The sequence below is a fragment of the Protomyctophum parallelum genome (genome assembly GCF_964188405.1).
Source record: "Protomyctophum parallelum genome assembly, chromosome: 19".
NCBI classification, from domain to species: Eukaryota; Metazoa; Chordata; class Actinopteri; order Myctophiformes; family Myctophidae; genus Protomyctophum; species Protomyctophum parallelum.
Genome location: NC_139717.1, coordinates 31,756,267 through 31,777,088, shown reverse-complemented (window position 1 = coordinate 31,777,088; position 20,822 = coordinate 31,756,267). Strand labels below are relative to the sequence as shown.

At 42.4% G+C, this 20,822-nt stretch overlaps 1 protein-coding gene across 2 annotated transcripts; it reads right to left on the bottom strand.

The window, feature by feature from the left end:
- Positions 1-24: 24 nt before the first annotated feature.
- Positions 25-20,375, bottom strand: fmn1 (formin 1). Of its 2 annotated transcripts, none has more exons than XM_083790962.1 (17): positions 20,230-20,375; positions 17,928-18,036; positions 15,815-15,876; positions 14,815-15,557; positions 13,963-14,104; positions 13,052-13,139; positions 11,789-11,850; positions 11,595-11,683; positions 11,147-11,276; positions 10,583-10,729; positions 9,714-9,773; positions 8,556-8,676; positions 4,803-4,895; positions 2,806-2,857; positions 1,637-1,786; positions 869-950; positions 25-417 (listed from the first exon to the last, which is right to left on the bottom strand). In XM_083790962.1, the coding sequence occupies exons 3-17, from the start codon at positions 15,827-15,829 to the stop codon at positions 262-264; spliced, it is 2,130 nt and encodes a 709-aa protein (XP_083647088.1). In that variant the 5' UTR covers positions 15,830-15,876; positions 17,928-18,036; positions 20,230-20,375; the 3' UTR covers positions 25-261. The 2 variants fall into 2 exon arrangements, with proteins under 2 accessions (XP_083647088.1, XP_083647087.1); XM_083790961.1 differs by lacking the exon at positions 20,230-20,375 and adding an exon at positions 18,193-19,150.
- Between the last annotated feature and the right edge of the window lie 447 nt (positions 20,376-20,822).

Genomic DNA, 20,822 nt, shown 5'->3' with positions numbered 1-20,822 from the left:
AGAATAAAGACAAATATACATATTAATCTATACAATAGTTATTCAAGAATACATATCCCATACAAAATAGTTTTAGATCTTTAAAATCTAAATGTTTTCTTTGTGTTAAAGTACACGATACAGAGTTGAAAGTGCTAATGAACAACAATATTGTTCCAAAGAGGGTTTAAGATAATGAACACATTGAGAGACACACAAGTGCTTTTTGCAGAGTGCTGTGACCCAACAGTCCAGGATTCCCCTGAATCATCATCATCAGCATCATGGTCCATATTCAGTTGAGTTTGACAGGGACTTTATGGCATCCTGATCGTCATCCGTAGAGAAAACGTCTGTCACTTGAGCTCTTCTCTCTTTATTAAATCTTCTGTCTCGATTAACTGACACACTGGCCTGTTTCTGCCGTAGTCTGTGTTTCTGTTAGGAGTGAAGTACAGGTGCACGATTAGATTGATGACAAAAACATCAGTGGGGACAATAACATTTCAACTGAATACATTTAAGCCGTACAACAATAATATGTAGTGTTTTATGATAGATAACACGGAGAAGCAGTGCTTCTTGATTTTGTGCAGTATAGGCTACTCGTGATTTATTGAGTAGCACTTTTGTATAGAAATGCAATGTATAAAAACATGAGCTGTTCAAGTGGAGTGCATTGTTAACCAATGTGTATCATATGCAATATACAAAATAACTGTTCTGTAGTGGTTAGAGGTGTCAGGTACTGTAGGAGACCTACTCTTTGACAAGTAGTACTGCCTGAAGCTCATGAGCACAATATCTTCACTGGCTAAGATGAAAATGCCTCTTAAAATGTACAAATTGCAGCTTTTATTTGCAGTGCTTTTATTTGAGGTGCTCTTACCAGGCTGTCTGCACTGATCTTTCTGGTCTCTATCTTCCTGTCCTCTGTGATTCTCTTTACTGAGAGCTGGGCCTCTTTCAGCCTGCAGAAAAATGATAGTGATCATTTAATAGATTGAAAAGAAACCAGTAAAACCAGAGCAACCGTGTCTGATTCAAAATAAAAAGTCCTTGGTAAATTTAGTGGTACAACAGTTAATTGAAGTGATCAATTGAATCAATTGAAATAAAAAGAATAGATTCAGATATTCATAGAATATTGTTTTAAATAGCAACAATAGGCTATTTACAAGCTCATGAATACGATGCACATGTGACACCATTTTACAACAACTCTTTGATATACACAAGTCTATATATATTGTAACAATCCTAATAAATGCACTTCTTGATTATTAAATTAATCAAACAAGTTATTGATAGAATAGAGTATGTGCCCAGCATAAAGTGAGTGGCAAAGTGAGTTTAACGTTATGTTGTATGCAATCAGATTTTTCTTTATGGGCTGTCAAGGCCAGAAAGTATTTTTTTTATGATGATGTCACATGCATACCCTCTATGAGAAGATAATGATAGTTTCAGCCCTAGACCACTTGCAGCATGGACCTGCATACACACACACACACACACACACACACACACACACACACACACACACACACACACACACACACACACACACACACACACACACACACACACACACACACACACACACACACACACACACACACACACACACACACACACACACACACACACACCTTACCTTTCTTTATAGATGATTTGGTTTTCCCTCTTCCACCTGGTTTTAAAGTCAGCACAGAACTCATACCAGAACATGAAGAAATGACCAGTGGCCACCTCTTTCTCTCCTGTTTTGGGCTCCAGACCGTAGTACTGCACCAGCTCCTGAAAGCTGCACCAAAAATAGAAAATCAAAATAGGGATATTGGTGTATTTCTGTTGAGCCAGTCTCTCTAATCCAGTGGTTCTCAATCTTTTTCAAGCTCTGGGCCACTAGTATATTTGAACCCCAGCTCCCCACAACATTATTTATTTATGTAAGAAGGCATAGCAGTCATTTCTATATATCTTTGTAATTAGTATTTAACATTACTGATTTCAAAGCTGGATTAACACTTACTGTATGTGCCGGTGTTGCATAACAACAATAAAACGACAACAAGCCCACAATGCGCCACGCTGCCACAGAGCACAACATGTTGTGAGCTGGTAGATGTGCCATTGTTGGTGTGTGACATCACATTAGGCACAAAAGTGTTTTTCCACACTTTTTCCATGGATGGACTACTGATTGAGAAACGATGTTCTCTACAGTATACTGTAGAGAACATTTTATTGAGATAGAAACAGGCCTTGATGCCGTTTTTGTTTACATTTGGGTTGTTGTTTGAGGATATTGTTAGATTGCAATCAAACTTGGCTTTTAGAATTTTGTCAGTATCAATCCCACATTCATAATTCTAGAGGACACGCTCACATGATGCTTTGTTTGTTTGGGGTTTCTATTCATTCTGCCCCACAAAAACAAGACTTATTGGAAATACTTGCGGGCAGGTTTGTAAGCTTGTTAAGATAATTGAGATTTTCTTGAGAGCGAAACAGCATGTTAAACACAAACATCGCTGGTTTGGATGTTACACAGGTATTTCTCAAGAAGACAGTATTGGTGGATATAGTGGATATGTAATTTGAGCTATCTTTGTGAAAATGTGGGAGACAATAAACGATGTTGGCACTGCAAAGAATCCCTCCTTTCTTCAGTGCAAATTAACACAATGCAATGTCCAACTGACTTTGGTAGATGGTGACATGAGTGGGTCACATCTCATTGTTTTGTCAGACGTTTGTTAAAAATCAGTGTCTTGAGACATGAGGAGGCATACGAAGGACAATATGGTTTTATTCACAAACCCTTTTTGTGCCGTCACCAACAGATAGGAGGTTTCAGAGTGTTCCTTCCATGCTGCAAAGAAAAAGACAAGATGACTCAATAACGGATAAACTCAATCAACAATGAGAGAGATTACATTGAAATAGTCATAATCCTTCATTTCTTCTACATGAACTATACAGTATGGAATCTATTGATATCCATACTGATAGTCACTCACTAAGAACGTTGTATTATTAAATGCAATTTATTAGGTTCAGATCACAGTACAATATATTGGGATCACTTATGCTCAGACATAACCTTTTATATATATATATATATATATATATATATATATATGCCACTGTCTGCTAAGAGCAGAACGTTGTATTATGATGACTCTGTCAAATGGAGCCAGACAACCATTTGGCCTCTTCAAAACAGCAATTTCATGGTCAATTATTGAACAATGGGGCCATTCTTGATACTACTTTCAAACTGCTTTGCCTTTATCACAAAATAACAGACAGACACTAGTTTCTGTCTCTGTCTATAATGTGTGGGTTTCAATTTCATTCAGAGGAAGAAGTCAATCCTAACTATTCTTTTAATCTTCCTTGAAATGCAACTCCATTTTGTTGTCCAAACTTTCATACATTAAGTGGCACTTTCTACAAATGAGTGGACGGCCCTACCTTACTTTCAGATATAGACACAGAATTAGAAACAATCTACAAAGTAAAATTACATCACTCCAATAGCAATAACTTGTTTTCACTTGTTTTAACCATGTAAACCCTATGCATTTTGTTTAAAATTCTTATATGGGGCCAACTTAGTTGACCGTATTCTAATGGACTACACTAAATATCTTTGCCAAAACTAGCTGAGCTGTGCCGTGAGCTTGTAGATCTGCTATTTTTGGAAAATATTCCCCATAGAAAAGAGTTCAAGTGGTGAGTCAGATCTGAATACACCATGAAATGTTAAGATGCATATTTTTTGCAAGTGGAGCAAAGAGACCAAGACGACAGACAGGAGTCTTTCAGTCACTGCCAAATCTACCTGATCCCTATCTGTGTGTCTAGCCTTGGCTGTGTACCCACCCGCCAACATTTATCTCCCTCACAGACGGAGATATCAAACTCACTCCATCAAATACGAACAGGGACAGAGATGCATGCCATGGTAACAGGATGTATGCTAGCTTTAATCTGAATGCTAGAGACAACAGACTAATTATGGAAGGAGTAGGATTTTTGGAGAGAGAAATGGAAAAGCAAAGGGTTTCCCTGGAAATTCATGTATTTTCAGTCAGGCAGATATGGTACACACATTATATAGTGGGCTACTAGAAAGTGGCTTATAAGCACCTCAAAATAGACTCGTTTTTACTGTGTCTGTCTATGTGCGTGTCCATGTGGCCAGCATATAGCTGGCCACATAAAGCCCAATATCCACAATGAGCCACACATATTCTTTAAAGATCAAGCCATGGCTAATCAGCTTGAATCTGCTAAACTTACGGCCCCCACACTGATGACTATCATTTATGTTAAGATATGTGTAATGTAAGTTGCATTTCAACAAAATAAACATATTGGTAACTGGAACGCTTGCAAAGCCTAGCCTAGTTCGCTCTCATTTATTTAGACCCACTTGGTGCAGCACACTCGCCCGTTTGTGAGTCCGACTGTTCCGAGATCGGCGGATTTGACTGGGGCGAGTGGACTTTGGTGGCCAAAAATGTGTGGGTCCGTCGTTGGATTTGACCTGGGGCGAGTAGGTTCTGGGGTAACCAAAAGTAAATCACACTCCTGTGAAGTAAGGGGCACCCACTGTATTTATCGGCCACATGAGGTCTCACGTCGTCATTTAGTGCTCAGTCTAAACAAACATTAAAGTCCATAGACTTGCAAAAGATTTACGTCATAAGTGCTCTAAACAAACCATAGCCTATGCCATGTGACGCAATCTTCAGAAGACATGCATTGGAGGTGCTAGCGAACCCTCAAAAAACTAAAAGTATACTGACCACTGAGGATGAAGGCTTCCATTTTGTCCTTAAATGGCTGCAGGTGCTCCTCCAGGGAGTTAGAGCACACATCCCGGACCCCTTTCTCACACACTGGGAAATAACACAAGGTAGAGAGCAATATATTCAATTCTCCTAGTGAAAATAGATGATCAAAAATCTAATAAAGATTTGAACTATTTGGTATTGAAGTCTCACCTCATATAAAGATAATATGAAACTGAGAAGTACATCATTATCCATATTCAATAGTCATTGGTCAGACCAGTCATTAGTCCAACATCGACAACCTATCTCTAACCCTAACCTAAACATAACCGCAAGCACGGGAGCAGCGCAGTTTGAGCGGTAGTCCGACCGTTGTTTCCGCATGTCGGTCTGTTGGCGGGTCTAATCTTAGTATGCACCCCCCCTACAGAGGTTTTCTGGGCACGTCCAGTTGAGGGCAGCGAGGACCAGGTGGAGGGATATCTCCATAATGGCCTGGGAACACCTCAAGCTCCCCCAGTCAGACTCGGCTAATGTGGGCAGGAAGGGGAAGTCCGGGGTTCTCTGATGGAACTGCTACCTCCATCACCCGACTTTGGATAAGCGGTTGAAGTTGGATGGATGGATGGAGTATCTACAGTAAATACAATATACGGTAACACGTCTGCAGTAGTTGGAGGTTGTCTCTGACTCTCCCTGCACTTCTATTGAGAAATGTAGACCCTGTGGTTGACAAGTGGTAGACAAGACAAGTGGTATTGCCTGAAGCTCACACAGATGTTCCATCTTACAGTAGGTCAGTGGGAGAGTTCTGGGTTCAAATCCTGGTGTCTCCCAAGGGAGATCATTGTTGTCACACTATTGCAAAGCAGCAATATTGTAAGTGAATGTAACAAGAAAAACCTTGAACTCTTACATTGTATTAGAAAAACAAGAAATGTGTAGTTTAGGAAGGAAAGTGCACTCATAATGTATTTAACCCTGAGCTGAGATGGAGGGAAAGCAATTATGGAAGAGACAGAGAAAGACAGTCAGGGAGATCGAGGCCGGATTGGCTCAACTCCACCTGTGCCAGAGTTGGAGGTTATCAATGTGGTTTCCCCTTCAGATATCATTTATTCCGATTCACCTTAGAGATGGCGGCAGCCAAGCCCACTGTAACCCAGCTCCTCTCCCTGGCTGTGGCTCCATGCCGCTGTGCACAGTAACCCCCCGCCGCCTCTCTGTCCGTTCAATCAGTGGATCACAGGAGCCAGTCTCCTGAGCCAGTCATAATAGTGGCTGCGGTGGGAGCCGAGTCCCTTCGCGCCGCTACCCCCAACTCCCCACCCCCCACCCACACGCTCAGTCAACATCTCCCAGATAAGATTACAAAAGAATACTGTTTTCATTGGGGATTTGTGTAAACGTTGGAGGTAGGTATCTATTTGCATTATGTGGCGAGTCTTTCCCTTTTTTCTCCCCTCTGTCTTTTGTGACTTACAAGAGTTTGCTTATTTCAGACTGAAGAGGGTCATAAACTCTCACATAAACAGAGCTTACTGATGAAAAGGAAGAGAGAAATCAGTGTTTGAGCAGCTTCTTGGCTTCATGGTGTTGCATGACATACTATATATTTATAGCAGCTGACTCATTTTTGGAGAGGGTATTCCATTGTTTAATTGGTTGCACTGCAACACGTTGTGAGCTTGTAGGTCGTCTATTGTCAGCACGCAACAAAGTGTAAAATTTGGCATTGCGACGCCATCAAGGTCTGCCAAAATACATTTATGTCGACAAAATAAACTGTACGTTTAGTAGACTAAAATCTTATATTTATTCCACTAAAACTAGACTAAAACATTTCAGATGACTAAAATATAAACTAAATATCTTTTTATTCAAAAGACTATGACAAACAAAATGTTTGAGTGCAGAGAGAACAATGTAGTGCCTCAAAGAAACTAGGATACTCTGTAAACATCAGCGCTATCTTTCCAAACAAGCAGTGTAAATAAAATTCTTTCAAAAACATTTTTGGTCAAGAAAAAAAAACTTGCACAAGTAACTAACACATCTGCGTATGAACTAGTCGAAAAGGTGACTAGAAGGGATGTAAATGTACTGGTGGAGTCTAAAGAGATGAGTTTTCAGACTACGGTGGAACATTAGATATAACAGGACTATTATGTAATGTTCCACCGTAGTCTGAAAACTCACCCCTTCTTTGGGGTGTTTTTTTTGTCACATTTATATGTGTAGATAGATAGATGAAATTCGTCCTCTGCATTTTACCCATTCTACGACAACTAGGAGCAGTACGCTGCCATCCCACTCAGGCAGCAATTCTGGGTCTTGGTCAGGGGCACACATCGACACATTGCTGACCTGGCCTGGAATCGTACCTGGGGCAACCAGGGGCTCTGGCTCACTATCCACTCAGCTATGGCCGCCTGAACATTGGGAGTGAGTCCGGGAGCCAGGAGTGAGCACTGCCTTTGTCATTGTTGGCTTGGGAACCAGTTGTCTAGTCCAGTCAAGATGCTATAGAGTTATAGAGTTGACCGTCAAATCTCAGCTCATATCAAGTGTATTAACTGCAATGTGAGCGGTGCTTGTAACACCAAGTACGCATCCAAATAAGAAGAATATTCAAACAGCCACATTGAGGGCCCAAACACCGGGCAAGATAAAAGCGTCCTGCGTTGGAGCGATCCAGATCGCACGGTGGTTTGGGTAGACGGACCGATAAGACAAGGCTGTGTTGAGAGGAAGAGAAAGTTATCTGAGGCCAACATCTAGGGGCCACACTGGAGCCCAGATGACACCACAGAGGGTGCTGCCAATCTGTGCATCTCTGCATCGGCCCAAACAACGAGATAAGAGAGCCTCCCTAGAGATTACATAAGACGAGGGCGACAGGGGATACAAAGGGAAACTGCAGGATGAACAATGAAGGGAGATATGATGTGCAGGATTAGAAGCTGGATCTTAAAACAAAAAGGCGCCACGCAGGCCAGGATCAGTAGCTATACACACACATGCAAAGAAGCACATGTGTGCATGTATGCTATGAAACGCATGCATGTGTGTGGCTGGCTGCCTGCTGTCAAACTTCAGCACACATACACACGTAGAGGCAGAAGGAGAGAGCAACACATAATGTCCTCAACATGACCATTGACTGGATAAACTGGCTGGCATGTTGAATGGCGTCATATGGGCACACTTAAAGAGCATAAGAGGGATAAGAGAGGGGAGAGGAAATCTTTTGTTCTTGGCTTTAGCCGACTTGAGTTTGGTCAAAAGACGCGGGCCCTGAACCTAAGTATAAACAGTTACTCAATGGATGGGGCCAGTGATGGGAAACTGTGTGTGTGTGTGTGTGTGTGTGTGTGTGTGTGTGTGTGTGTGTGTGTGTGGAGGAGTGGGGGTCTGAAGAAAAACGATGCCAGACTGGGCCGAGGTTTGGTCTGTGGGAACTATCAAGAGTAACACAAAATCACGGTGATAGAGTTACATGGGCTGGCTGAGGTTTTCAAACAAATACACACAACAAAATGACCACAAGGCGAGTCTATTCCGGTCAACAAGTCACATGGATGTTAAAGCATGCTGTCTGACTGTTCAAAGTGGATATTATGTTGAGCTAGCTGTGTCTTTGGGAATGTTTGGGGGGCGACATACTGAACTGGGGGCTGTTGGTATTCATTCCTCCATATACGAGAAGATAAAAAGACCAAACAATAAAGTGTTGTATTACTAAATTGGTTCATGATACAGTACCTGTCAGATCTCGTCCGAGCTGTCTCAGGTCTCTGTTGAGGTCATCAAATTTGACATGCGCCGCCAGGGAGACCTCATGAGGTTCAGGAAGTGGGAACTTGCACTCCTCTGTTCCTGCACTCTGGTGACATCCAAGCACATGCAGAGACACCCAGGGTGAACATTTGATGCAAATATATATGATAACCTCTGAGATTTTGGCTGTTTTCGACAGGGCCTAGTATACAGTAACAGTAGATCGAATCAACATGACACCACAAGAAGAAAACTTTCCGGTAACTCCAGCAGTGTCACATTGGAACAATATTATTCATTAACCTTATATCTGGAAGGACACTTAAAAAATGTATTATTTTGTTCTAAATATCCACAGGTTGACAAACTAGACATATTGTAGCTAATGGTCTGTCAAGTCTTGTGCTTCTCATGGTTTTCGTCCACAAAGTAGCAGTTTTTGTAATTAATAGCTAGGAACCCAAAGTGAACAAAGTGTGTCTCATCATGGAGCTTTGGCTCATTGAATAAATACGTTTTATGTTATTAATTATGTTAATTTAACCCACAAAGGCAGGAGGAAGAGAGGAAGACCTAGGAGAAGGACCACAGAGCTGGAGATGAAGGCCTGTCATGATGGCAACCGCTGGATCGGAGGATACAAGACCGAATAAGATGGAGTTTGTACTTAAAAGGCCTAAGTAAGTATTAACTCTGAAGATCCTTTTTTAATTTTAATTTTAATTAATTTATGGCTTTCCGAAATTACGCCATAGGCCAGCCAAGTCCAGGACCTCTCTACCAATTGTGATTAAGTTACAGCGCTCCTTTGACAAGCATTAAAATACCAGCACCGATTAAAAAGATATACAAATCACACCCGTGTGAAATGAGGGGCGCTTAAAATCTAACTCATGTTGCTATGATTAGGTGATGTAATGGTGATGTAAAACAAACGGTGTAATTTATTTTTATTTTTATTCCCTTTATTATTAATAGAATTTAATGTTTGTGTTAGGTACAGGATGACATAAATCTTCCCTTCATTGTCAATGGCGTTTTTAAAACAAACATTGAACTAAAAACAAACATTAAACCTGTAGGAGGGGCCCTCAAAAAAATGACAACCACATATGTCTATAACAGACCATCCATTTGCGTTACCTCGTCCACATTGCGTAAATAGTACGACACCACATAGTCCACCAGACTGATACGATTGTCCTGGAAAATAAGAAAGAATCACTTTATACACTTAATACACTGTATCTCATTCTCAACCAATGGTCCACACCATTAGTGGTCTATGGCAATGGAAAAACATTAAACAGTGGTCTCCCTGCTTTTTACCTCCTTGGAAACCATGGGAACTCCATATTTTTGTGTCATAATTAGGCCTACAGGTGGTCCATGAAAAACAAAACACACAAAAATATATAATATGTATAAATCTATTGTACTTTGTTAAATGTATAAAACATTTTTGAACTAATAAGTGTAGTGTGGGCGGTTGAAATTAAATATTGATGTTAAGGGCTTGATATAATTTGTTGTGCGTGGTGTCAAGCATCGGAAATAGCAAATCTATAAGCTCTACAGTAAGTACAAATCCAGCGTATACATTAATACAATTGTTCGTCAATGTTAAATATTAATACAAAAATGTAAATAAAATTGCTTTAGGAAAGGGAAAACAAAAGGACAAATGATAGTTAATGTAAGTAAATTGATAGAGAAGGGCTCTTAGCCAGTAGATTTTAGTGATCTGTGCTCATGGAGGATTAAACCTGCTTCTATAGGCTTTACACTACAGCCACCACACCCTTTATTCATACTCTATACTGTACATGCTCTATTAAGTCTATTTCATCGTTGGCCTGGCTCACTGTTGGAGCCTCGCAATGCTAGCAAAATTGTGCGACAACAACTTTAAACATTTTCTTTCACACGCTTGGCATAATGCTGAACTATCAATCCACAATTCAAATCAATTATTTGAAAGCTCCTGCGAAGCTAACGTGACAGGCCCTTACTCTGCTCTTGACATCCTTGAGTTTGGGCAGGATCTCAAGGCCAAAGCCATCGGCCTGTCCCCTGGTCCTGCTGCCTCCGTTCATGTGATTCCCCAGGGCCAGCACCAAGCCCATCACCTCCCTCACACTGCTGTTCTGCAACAAAGCCTGTGGGGAAACACGTGCCGGGTTAAATGGCAAAGAAGGTGAGAGCATGATTGTGTTCACTTTCAGAGGCCTTGTAGAAAGTGCTGATCATCTTGTTGCAATCCCACAATATTGTGTGAACGATAAACACTGTCAAAACTCTGAGTGATACAATGCAAATGCTGTGCAATCCTATTGTGTCTGGAGTAAAAGCAATATATCAGATGTGGTGAAGTGGCTCCGCTGTGTCAATCATTTCAGAACCAAGAGAGAACCTAGTCAAAGCCTGAAGGAGAAACACGTTTATTTTGAAACATCAATGACATTACAAAGAAAGGCCTGATGCCTTTCAGCATGCACAGTGGTATACTTTTATTTGGAGGTAGGGTACACATACAGTACAGACTGTGAGATGACCTTTCATGCGACCCTGCCTACCTGGCAGACTGAGGATACCATGTGGACCTTGCGCTGGACGGACGCGATGCCATCGGTGAACGTCGACTGGAAGATGATGCAGTGAGCTCTGCCGGCAAAGTCTGGGATTTGAGCGAGCTCAAACAGGAACCTGGAACACAAAGCACATGTATTAGAACCATAGTATGAACCCTGAGCTACACCCCCCATACAATTCATGTCCCAATCATCTCCATGTTCGCAAGTCTTCCTTTAACCTGTCACGTTCCTCCTTCATTTGTATCTCCTCTTTGTCCATGAAATCGATTTATTTTCCATAATTAAAGACACCTTGACTTTCACTTCAGGTCTCTGCTGTCACAGCAGATGTGACTTAACTTCTACTCATACTGTACATTATAAGCAATACTCCTGTTTTCCTTTAATAATTTATGTTTAGTAAAATAACACCATGGTGGATCATGCTTACTGTTCAGGCTTGTCCAGCAGTTTGACCTGATCTTCATCTGACGTCTCATAGTGTCTCTTGATCTTCTCCAGCTCCTCTGGCAGAGCTCTCTGAGACACAAACAGTCGGGATTTAAAACAAGGAAGGCTGTTTCCTAATTGCACATAATTTATGTTCAAACTCTATAGGAAACTAAACAAAAAACAACATCTTACATTTTCATAGAGCGCTTCAATGGTCTCCAGGTCCACCACAGAGCTGTCCACTGTGAGCACAGCTGTAGAAACAAGATCATGACAAGACACAGGTTAGGCCGGGTGGTTCTACCATACCATGTACATAGTTCATATTGATAGATAGATAGATAGATACAGTAGATAGATAGATAGATAGATACAGTAGATAGATAAAAAACATATGATCTACTATAACTACATTCCTTTGTTGAATCTATGATGACGGTACTGGGTCTGATTTATTGGGCTGAACAGGCTGAGCTGAGATCTGAGAGCCGGGGAGGACCCTTGAGGGCACCAGTAACCCGTTCACACGAACACAGACAGAACACATTCTCCCTTCATTTGGGAAACTGGCTTCAGAGACTGGAGCCGGAGATTAGCAATGCAGATAGTTTTTGGCCGACACCGTGGTATGCTTTTAGCTTTTAACCCTACTTGAAATTCACCAACAGCTCATATTCAATGGTTGAATCATGCAAAGTGCAAATGAAGTGAAATGCAAATTAAGGAGTGGAAGGTTTAACCCCATGAACCCTATATTCCCTATATTTTGGACATATAATAAATATTATAATATGTGAACATTCTGTGCAAATAGCCAGTCTACAAGGCCACAACTCGTCACAATGCGACACGTTGTGAACACGTCAGCAAAGACTTTCAGTATAGAGGGGGGAAAAGGAGGGGGCCTAATATAGAGCCCTGGGGGACTCCGGTCATATAGGGTTTAAATGGTTGTGGCAAAGTTGGGGTAATGGCATACTGTGAATGGGTGATATTTAAGGTGCTGTGGCAGCCTCAGCATAAGAGCCAAGCCTGTGGCTTTCACTTCCTGCCTGGATCAACAGGGAAAAGGCTACACAATCGAGCTGGGGGAATTGAAACAGTCATAACTTAACAACGATCAGCTATGATCATGAACGTGATGATAGTGTGGAGACCCTGGCCTCCCCAGATGATTTGCTCGGAGGTGGTAGACCATAAGAAGGCCCTAAGAAGGGTATGAATGTATATTATGCATTGTAGTGCATTGTAGGCCACTGCTGACAAAGATCATGTATTGTAGAAGATGATCCGTTGAATCAGCAGCACTTTTATTACAAAATTATAAATTAAACGGAAGATCTCTTTCAAGGCAAGCTAGAATTTCTTTCCTGTCCAGTACATTATTTATATTTTATAGGCTACATACTGTATAGTAGTATGCTGCAGATGAGGGTTATTGTTCCTGTCACTAACCTTGCTTTATGTCCTTCATCTCCAGGTGAAGGCTCGAAATGAGGATACCTACAGCCTGGGACCTCTTCCCCTCAAGAAGCTTAATGATCTGACACCCACGCACACACACACACACACGCACACGCACACGCACACGCACACGCACACGCACACGCACACGCACACGCACACGCACACGCGCACACACACACACACACACACACACACACACACACACACACACACACACACACACACACACACCATGACTGCAAGGTTTTGACCATTAGTGGTATCATTAGCAGTGGCTCTATTGTTAAGGGACTGAGCAAACACATCATAGAATGCTGTACTGCAGTATAAAAAAGCTTATCACCTTAGTAACACATTTGTGTTAATTTTCAGACAAACTTCCCATTAGTAAATAAATTCTGCTGCAGCAAGACCTTAACTAACTAGTGTAGAGTAAATGTGTCCATGGGACTTTTAGCAGCATTCAAATATAAACTAGGACTTTTCATTTATGAAACCTGTGATATGGTGTCTGAGGTCAATGGCATCAACTCCCTCTAGTGGATGAAGACACATAATAGAAATATTGGACTTATTCCAACAACGGAACACTAAATCGTGAACAAATTTGAAATTACACTATGTCTGCATTACATACTAACCAAAATTCTGCTTGTGTTTGTCATTAAGTTTATCCCGAGTTAGAGGATGAATGGTTATACTGTAGATGTTTAACCCGTGTTTATTCTGCCATGTACTGTACATGCAATAATGTGGATTTATTTTGCTTGTGTATTCTCCCAACAACCCAGTAGGCCTATACTGAAGCCGGATAAACTGTTGCCAGTGAAACCATTTTTTATTAGATACACTGAAGGATCCTGCTGATTATCAGGGACTCAAACTGTGGCCATAATTACCTTCCTGGATTTGGCTTTCTTCTCATAGGCCTCTGACAGAGGCTTCCTCTTGGTCTGTGCGGTGATTTTGGCAAAGAGGTCTTCAAACTCGCTGGTGTTGATTATGTTCACTTCCTCCAAGGAGTCCCAGAGGGTGTCATTGCTGAGGAAGAGAGAGAGTGAAGGGTTGTGAGATGAAGAGATCCTGGAGAGACAGTGATTTATTTTATTTATGCTAGTACTTATATATATATATATATTTCAAGCATGGTTGCACAATTTAAATTGGTTTTAGTTTTAGAGTTATCGAGAGTCAATGGCTGTCCTCCTCCAGCTAATTCTAAAGCGAATTATAATGACACATTGATAAAGTATATGTCCGTAGTTTCAGAAAAGCACATTTTAGGGAAATGCAATTGTTTGATATCCCAGCAGGACATTGCTTAAGAATTCTCATCATCCAACAATTGCTCTGACAGTGTCTGAACAAAGAGAGCTACACACAAACTGAAGGAGACTGCATGTGGTTTAGCATAAGTGCAAGCTTGACTGGAAAGGATAACGAAAGCCTGATATATTCTTCATCGTACAATGGTGTCACTGAAACAATCCAATCTGCAAGCTAACAATGTGTCACATCACAACGCATTGTGACACTTGTAGATCTGCTATTTTGACAAGCAACACCGCTGTACGACATGCATTATTAAGCATTAAGCAAACGTGTGCAGGTTTTGACAGAGGCCTTTTCACAAGGTAGCGACTTGCAGCAGAGGAAGAAGACACAACAACAACTTGGTTTCTGTTCCCTTTGTCGTACAATTATTCCATGGGGTGATTGATATGGGGGTGAACTATCCCTATAAGTCTTACTTTTTGCTGTGGATCTGTATCCTGGTCCAGTACAGGGGCTTCATGGGACATGACGGCTCCACGGTCACCTTTCGGGGGGGCTCGTTCACCATGAACGTCCCACCCGGAGGAGGAGGAGGTGGTGGTGGTGGTGGTGGTGGGGGGGCTAAGCCTGGTATGGGTGGAGGTGGTGGTGGTGGTGGTGGTGGAGGAGGTGGAGGGCCATTAGATGACTGTGAGAGGTTTGGAGGAGCTGGAGGGGGAGTAGGTGGCTGAGTGGTCGGGTTGGCTGATGGAAGTTTCTGGGAAGGGAGGGCAGAAGGAAGAGCCGGCGTTGATTCTGCTGAGGTCAGCGGGGCTCCGGGATGAGGAGGAGGGGACGCTGGGCCACACAGTGCTGGTGGAGGCGACGAGGAGGCGTCCTCCCTCGGTTGAGCCAGGCTGAGGCTGATGGAGGCCAGGTCCAGCTTTTTAGGAGACTCCTTTCGGGGCTGAGGAGGGCCCCCAGCACCGGCCCCGCCCGGCTCCTCCTCCTCGCCCCCCCTGACAAAGGTCTCCCTGTCTGTCTGAACGCAGACGGTGCGGAAGGCTTTGAGACCGAGGTCGTCTTCTGTGGAGACGGCGGCGTCACGGAGGTCCCCGCCGCGGCAGAGACCTCCGCCCAGGGATAGCTGGGCCCGTAGGTGAGCCACAGTCAGCTCCAGACGGTAGACCACCTCCTCCTGCTCCACCCGCAGCCTGGACATCTCCTGGACATAGTCCTCCTGAGGGAGATACATTACACGTTTTTACACGTTCAGTGACACACGTTCACATGACATTACAACTTCCATGGTTGGTCACCCTGGTGGACTGCTGAGGGAAGGAGGGTTGTGAGATAATATGAAGAATTATCAAAATGACTTAATGGCCTATATTTAGGCTTTTGCACAGCCGTTCCTTTGCTAAATAAAGTTTGTGTCAAACCTGATTTAGGCATGCAGTGTGTGTATTCACATTTCAAACTTTATACTTCACACACCTGTAAGTTCTCCATTTCCTCCTTGCATTCTCTCTGCAGCTGTAGCAGGGCAGCCTGGTGTTCTGAGAGGAGAGGAATACAGAATTTATATTATGCATTGTGGTAAGTAAGTAGAACAGAGTTTGTTGGATGGTGTGTGTGTGTGTGTGTGTGTGTGTGTGTGTGTGTGTGTGTGTGTGTGTGTGTGTTAAGTGTTTTGTTTATTGGCGGTGGTCTTATTTATATTTTGGGGGTATTACTGTGTCACGCCACAAGAGGGCATTAAAACATTGGATAAAGTTTAGGTGTGCACCGTGTGCTGGACTGCGGGAGACAGTCAGTCACTCTCAGATGTCACGTTTCAAAACGCAAATAGCAATATTGTAGTCTGCATAGGCTAGTTACCATAACATACAACACAAAATAAGATAATTAGATAAAACAAACGAATATGTTTTATCTGACGAAGCAGCTGCAGCATAAACTGGCTAAAGAAAGAGCCAGTCTAACATTCTGCAACTTGGTAGCCTACAACTACAGCAAGAAGACAAGGCCAGGAGCACTATGAAAAAAAGGTATGCGTCAAAGAATAGTCAACTCTACATTGTAATGTACTACACTACACTACAGTATGTAGGCCTACATTAGCGAGTAGCGACGTGACTGACTTGCCCATTGTTTACATCCTCCCAACCCATGACAGCTTGTGTTCTCAAACTTCTCATGCAGCACTGCAGCAGCATTTCGTGAAATGTTTTAATGTTGTAACTACCTTATCTAGGCAAATAGCATAACTAAACACAATGTAAAAAGGCATGTATGTAGACAGTCCCGTCCCTCATGCACTGTATTCACCCGCTCACAGGCAGTTAGCACTTAGCCTACGTGTAGGCCTACAGGATGGATAGATAGATACTAGTGTTGCTTGCTGTGTAGACCAAGCAACACTATGTATATGTATGCCATACAGTATAAGTGCACAGTATGAAATATTATTCAGCATGCCACTGGACGAAGGTCACCCCCATAATGATATGGCTAATAGTATAGCCTATATCTGTACAATAAATGCCTAGTATTGTTTGAAGCTATTGAGGGCTCAGGATGGACTACTTTTGGTATATAGAAATGCATACATTTGTCAGCAGATGGCAGTACATCTCCAAAAGAAAATCTGACAAATATAACTGTGCCTTAGTACAGTTTGAACTTGGGAAATCCAGATCTCTCTTTAAAATGGGCAGCTAATGGATAATGAAGCCCCTGGTACAGTATGTGCATGTATTAAGTGTCAGTAGAGAAGAGTGTGTACTGTGTAGATGCCTATACTTTGGACACTTACATATAGTCAGGGTTGGATTTGCTGAGGTGTCTCTGTTATTGATATTATCTCTTCTTGAGAAGGAATTTGATTGTTCTTGGCATGTTTGTCATTTATGTTATGACTGTTAACCTTGTTAATTCTGGCGTCACAGTTTTGCGCTTATTTTCGAATGCATTAAAATATGCATGCACTCATTCAGTCATTTGTTGTTGGCCAAGCAAACTTTCTGCCATCTGACCCAATAGCTCTACAAGCAACTCAACATATGGTCTGTGTTCTGTGCTCATACTCACAAAAGAAAAGAATAGTGACTATTTTGTCTGACATTTTATACAGAACACGAACAGTAAGTAATCACACGATGGCTAGTTCTCCGCTGTACACACAGGGTGGAGGTGTGTTTACCTTGCATTGCGTGGACCATAATCATTATACAGTCAATCCATGAAATGACAAATGAGACCACAGAACAAACACTGCCAATCCCTACATTGCTTAACGTCAAAAAATCATGGATTTTCATCATGAATGAATCAATGGAGACTGGAGAGCCACTTTCAGTATTTAGAGTAGATGGATTAACATCTGGGTCTAAATCTATCCAACTGGATCATCAGAGCTTCACAAAATGTTAAAAGATTAACCCTTCAACCATTTATTTACTTTAATATGAGTTATCTTTGCATAATAGCCACATTAAATTAAACATTCCCTTCTTCATTTCAGTTTTCCTTTCAAATTGTATCTCTTAATATTTAAGGCAACTTAAAAAGTTTCATATTCATTTAATATTTTGTATTAAGTTAGTACCTGCTTCTGTATATTTCAGCCCAACTTTCTCCTCCTTGAGTGGTGGCCAGACAGCCTGCAGGCGGCCTGGAGTCCTTTCATCACCCTCTCCTGGGGCGGATGCCTCCGACTGGAAAGGAAGTGTTTAAAACAAAGATTCAGCCCAAACATTCATAGCAAAAGCAGGTATGTTGTATACAGCAGTATTAAACATGTGTACTGTAATATGTATGTCTAGCTATAATATGCTTGATATAATGTACACGTTCCGTAACACAATGCATACTTTGCTATCAGAAAGGCTTGTCTTCAGTGTCATCTTATTGGAGGTTCTCTCAAAGAGGGTTTTCGGGATAAAGATGTCCTTCTTCAGAGGTTTGGGGGTAAAGAAAGCCTTAAAGGCGTCAAAGGCTGCTTCCGCACTGGAGAGTGGAGCTTTTGTAGAATCATGCATCTCTGAGGAATCTGTAGCCTCCCCTATTTCCTTTGTGATTTCTTTTTCCCGATTGTCTTCATTTTCATGCTTTTCTGTGATCTCGCATATTTCTTTTTCAGTCTCCCTATCGACTGAATCCGACTCTTCTGAGGGTTCTTCTGACTCTGTTCTTTGTTTCTCCTTTCTTTCATCTCTCCCATCTTTCATCTCACAATTTAAAAACTGTGACATTTGGCCCAGGAAGTTGCCTTTTGGTTCGCTCTGGTTCTTGGAGTCTTTATCGGGTTCAGTGAAGATTTCTCTCTTCATTCCCTGGGACGATGTTCTGATCTCGGCCACTGTATCATGCTCGGGTCCTGTTACCCCTTTCCTGAGCACCCTGAGGCCACTGAAGAGGGCAGGTAGCTGGATGGGCTTGTCTGCTGTTGGGGAAACTGGAGAGAAGGTGGTGCTGGTCGAGGTAGAGCCAGGTGGGGGGCCACTGGTTGGGGATTCTTCAGTAGGGAATGGTGAATTGTCTTCAGGGACAGGCCGCCAGGCCATGAAATCTGCTGCTTCTGGCAGTATGTCTCTGTTCTCTGCTTCTTCATCGTCCTTTTCTACCACCACCTTCAACCCCTCTTTCTCCACAGGTATATATGAAGGCTCACTGCTAGAGTCCTCCTCGGTATGTTTCCAAGTTGGTGTGGCTGCTTCTGTTAATGCAGCGTGCTCCTTAGAAGCCGGATCTATCCTGGTCACTACCGTTCTGCTTTTGGATGCTCTGGTTGTATCAGATTTCATCACATTCTCTGTAGAACAGTGCCCATGATCAGCGTGCGCATAGTCATTAGAAACATCTGTCATGATGTATTCATTGTCTCTGGAATCCTCTCCACTGTTATGAGTGAGCATGTCCTCAGCGCTGTGGTCTAAACTTTGAGTGGTGTTATCCACACTCACTTCCTGGTTGTGTTCATTTGTCTCGGCGCGGTTGTCTGGGATTGGCAGGATATTTTTCTCTCCACCATTGGTTAAAATACATTCTGGAGATTCATGCAAGTTTGCCAAGTCCACTATTTTATGCAACCTCTCACGTGTGTTTTTGCGGCAATAATCTATGCTATCACTGTTTCCCTCATGTTGATTTGACTTGTCTAAGGACACTTTCCTGTTGTTCTGAAACATATCTGAGGCCTTTGTTTCCATACTGCAGTCCAATAGACTGCTTTCGTTCATGTGCATTTCTTTATCGGTGTCTTGTGTTAGACTGATATCTTTACCGCCTTCTTCTGTTTGGTCTTCGTCACTGCCTGCTTCCTCTTTCCGATTTATGTCAGGCTCCACCGAGCCATATGACATAACCTCTCCTTCGACAGGTGATAGGATTCGATCAGGGAATTGTTTGTAATGCTTCAGAACACATCCAAGGCTGGAATCCCCATTCAGCTTCAGAGTGTCATCAGGTTCAGCATCAATCAACATATCACCATTCTCAGGGGGTGCCTCTGCAGAGAGGGTTCGGATGCACTTCAGGGTGGCAGGCTCCTGTCCCGAGTCGTGTTGGGAGCGAGTGAAGAGAGTGGAGAACTTGTCCAGGAGTGAGTTACAAGGCAGCTCTGGGAGGGATTTATTTCCCAGGATGTCAACATTGTTAGCGTTTACTATGCTCATATCCATGACTTGTGTTTTTACAGTATCTATCTGAATATAATCTTACACAAGAAAACAATACATCTCAGTCTATAGTCTTAAGCATGCAATATTTGAACCAGAAACGGCATCTATTTAATGCATTCCAGGACCATGCAGTATATTTTATACATAATCTACGCACAATTCAAGCAATGTAGCAGACAATCCATGCACAGCCCTAGAAAGCCATAGTGTCAGCACTGAAAATCCAACCTGCGTTCGCTCCAGTTTGTTTTAAAACGATGAGAATGAGAATGTTATTCACGACCGTTACTGGTTCTTACTTCAAGTTCTAGCAGAGCACTAACTACCAATGTTCACTCATTTTAACCAATGAGAGAATTCCAAAGAGTAACGGAAAAAAACGGCTGCCAAGCCCAGCTCCGTGGTTTTGCTCACTGTGACTCAGAAGTGGAGAGTGAGGTACTTCACCACAGCTGTAAACCAGATCTGAAGTTAATTCACATCAAAATCCAATTTCCTTTCCCAGTCTGTCTCTTGCCCACTGTAGCTCTCCTGTACCTGCTGCTGTGGTTTACCAACAACATAGCATCTTGGCCTTGATCCAACAGTTTGTCACCACACAATTGAAAACAGATGGGGTCTTCAGTAGTCGTCTGTCTGCGTAAAACTTTCCTCGCTGGGTTTTGTCGGCCTCTGCGGTGGCTGCCACTGTTTTCAGACCTCACCCTCTGGGATCAGTGAGCTGCACTGCATAGGAAACCTTCCAGAGTGCACCACACCCAGACGGAGAAGGGCAAACAGCATTGGTTGAACATTGGTTCTGAAATAACACCAACGTAGAG

Bases quoted from the DNA above. Each gene is read 5' to 3' on its own strand.
- fmn1 (XM_083790961.1), bottom strand. From the start codon at position 19,125: ATGAAATCTGATACAACCAGAGCATCCAAAAGCAGAACGGTAGTGACC. The intron at 18,037-18,192 runs GTATGCATTGTG...CTTCCTTTCCAG, and splicing joins CAAGCCTTTCTGATAGCAAA to TCGGAGGCATCCGCCCCAGG. The intron at 14,105-14,814 runs GTAAGACTTATA...TCTCTTCCTCAG, and splicing joins ATACAGATCCACAGCAAAAA to CAATGACACCCTCTGGGACT.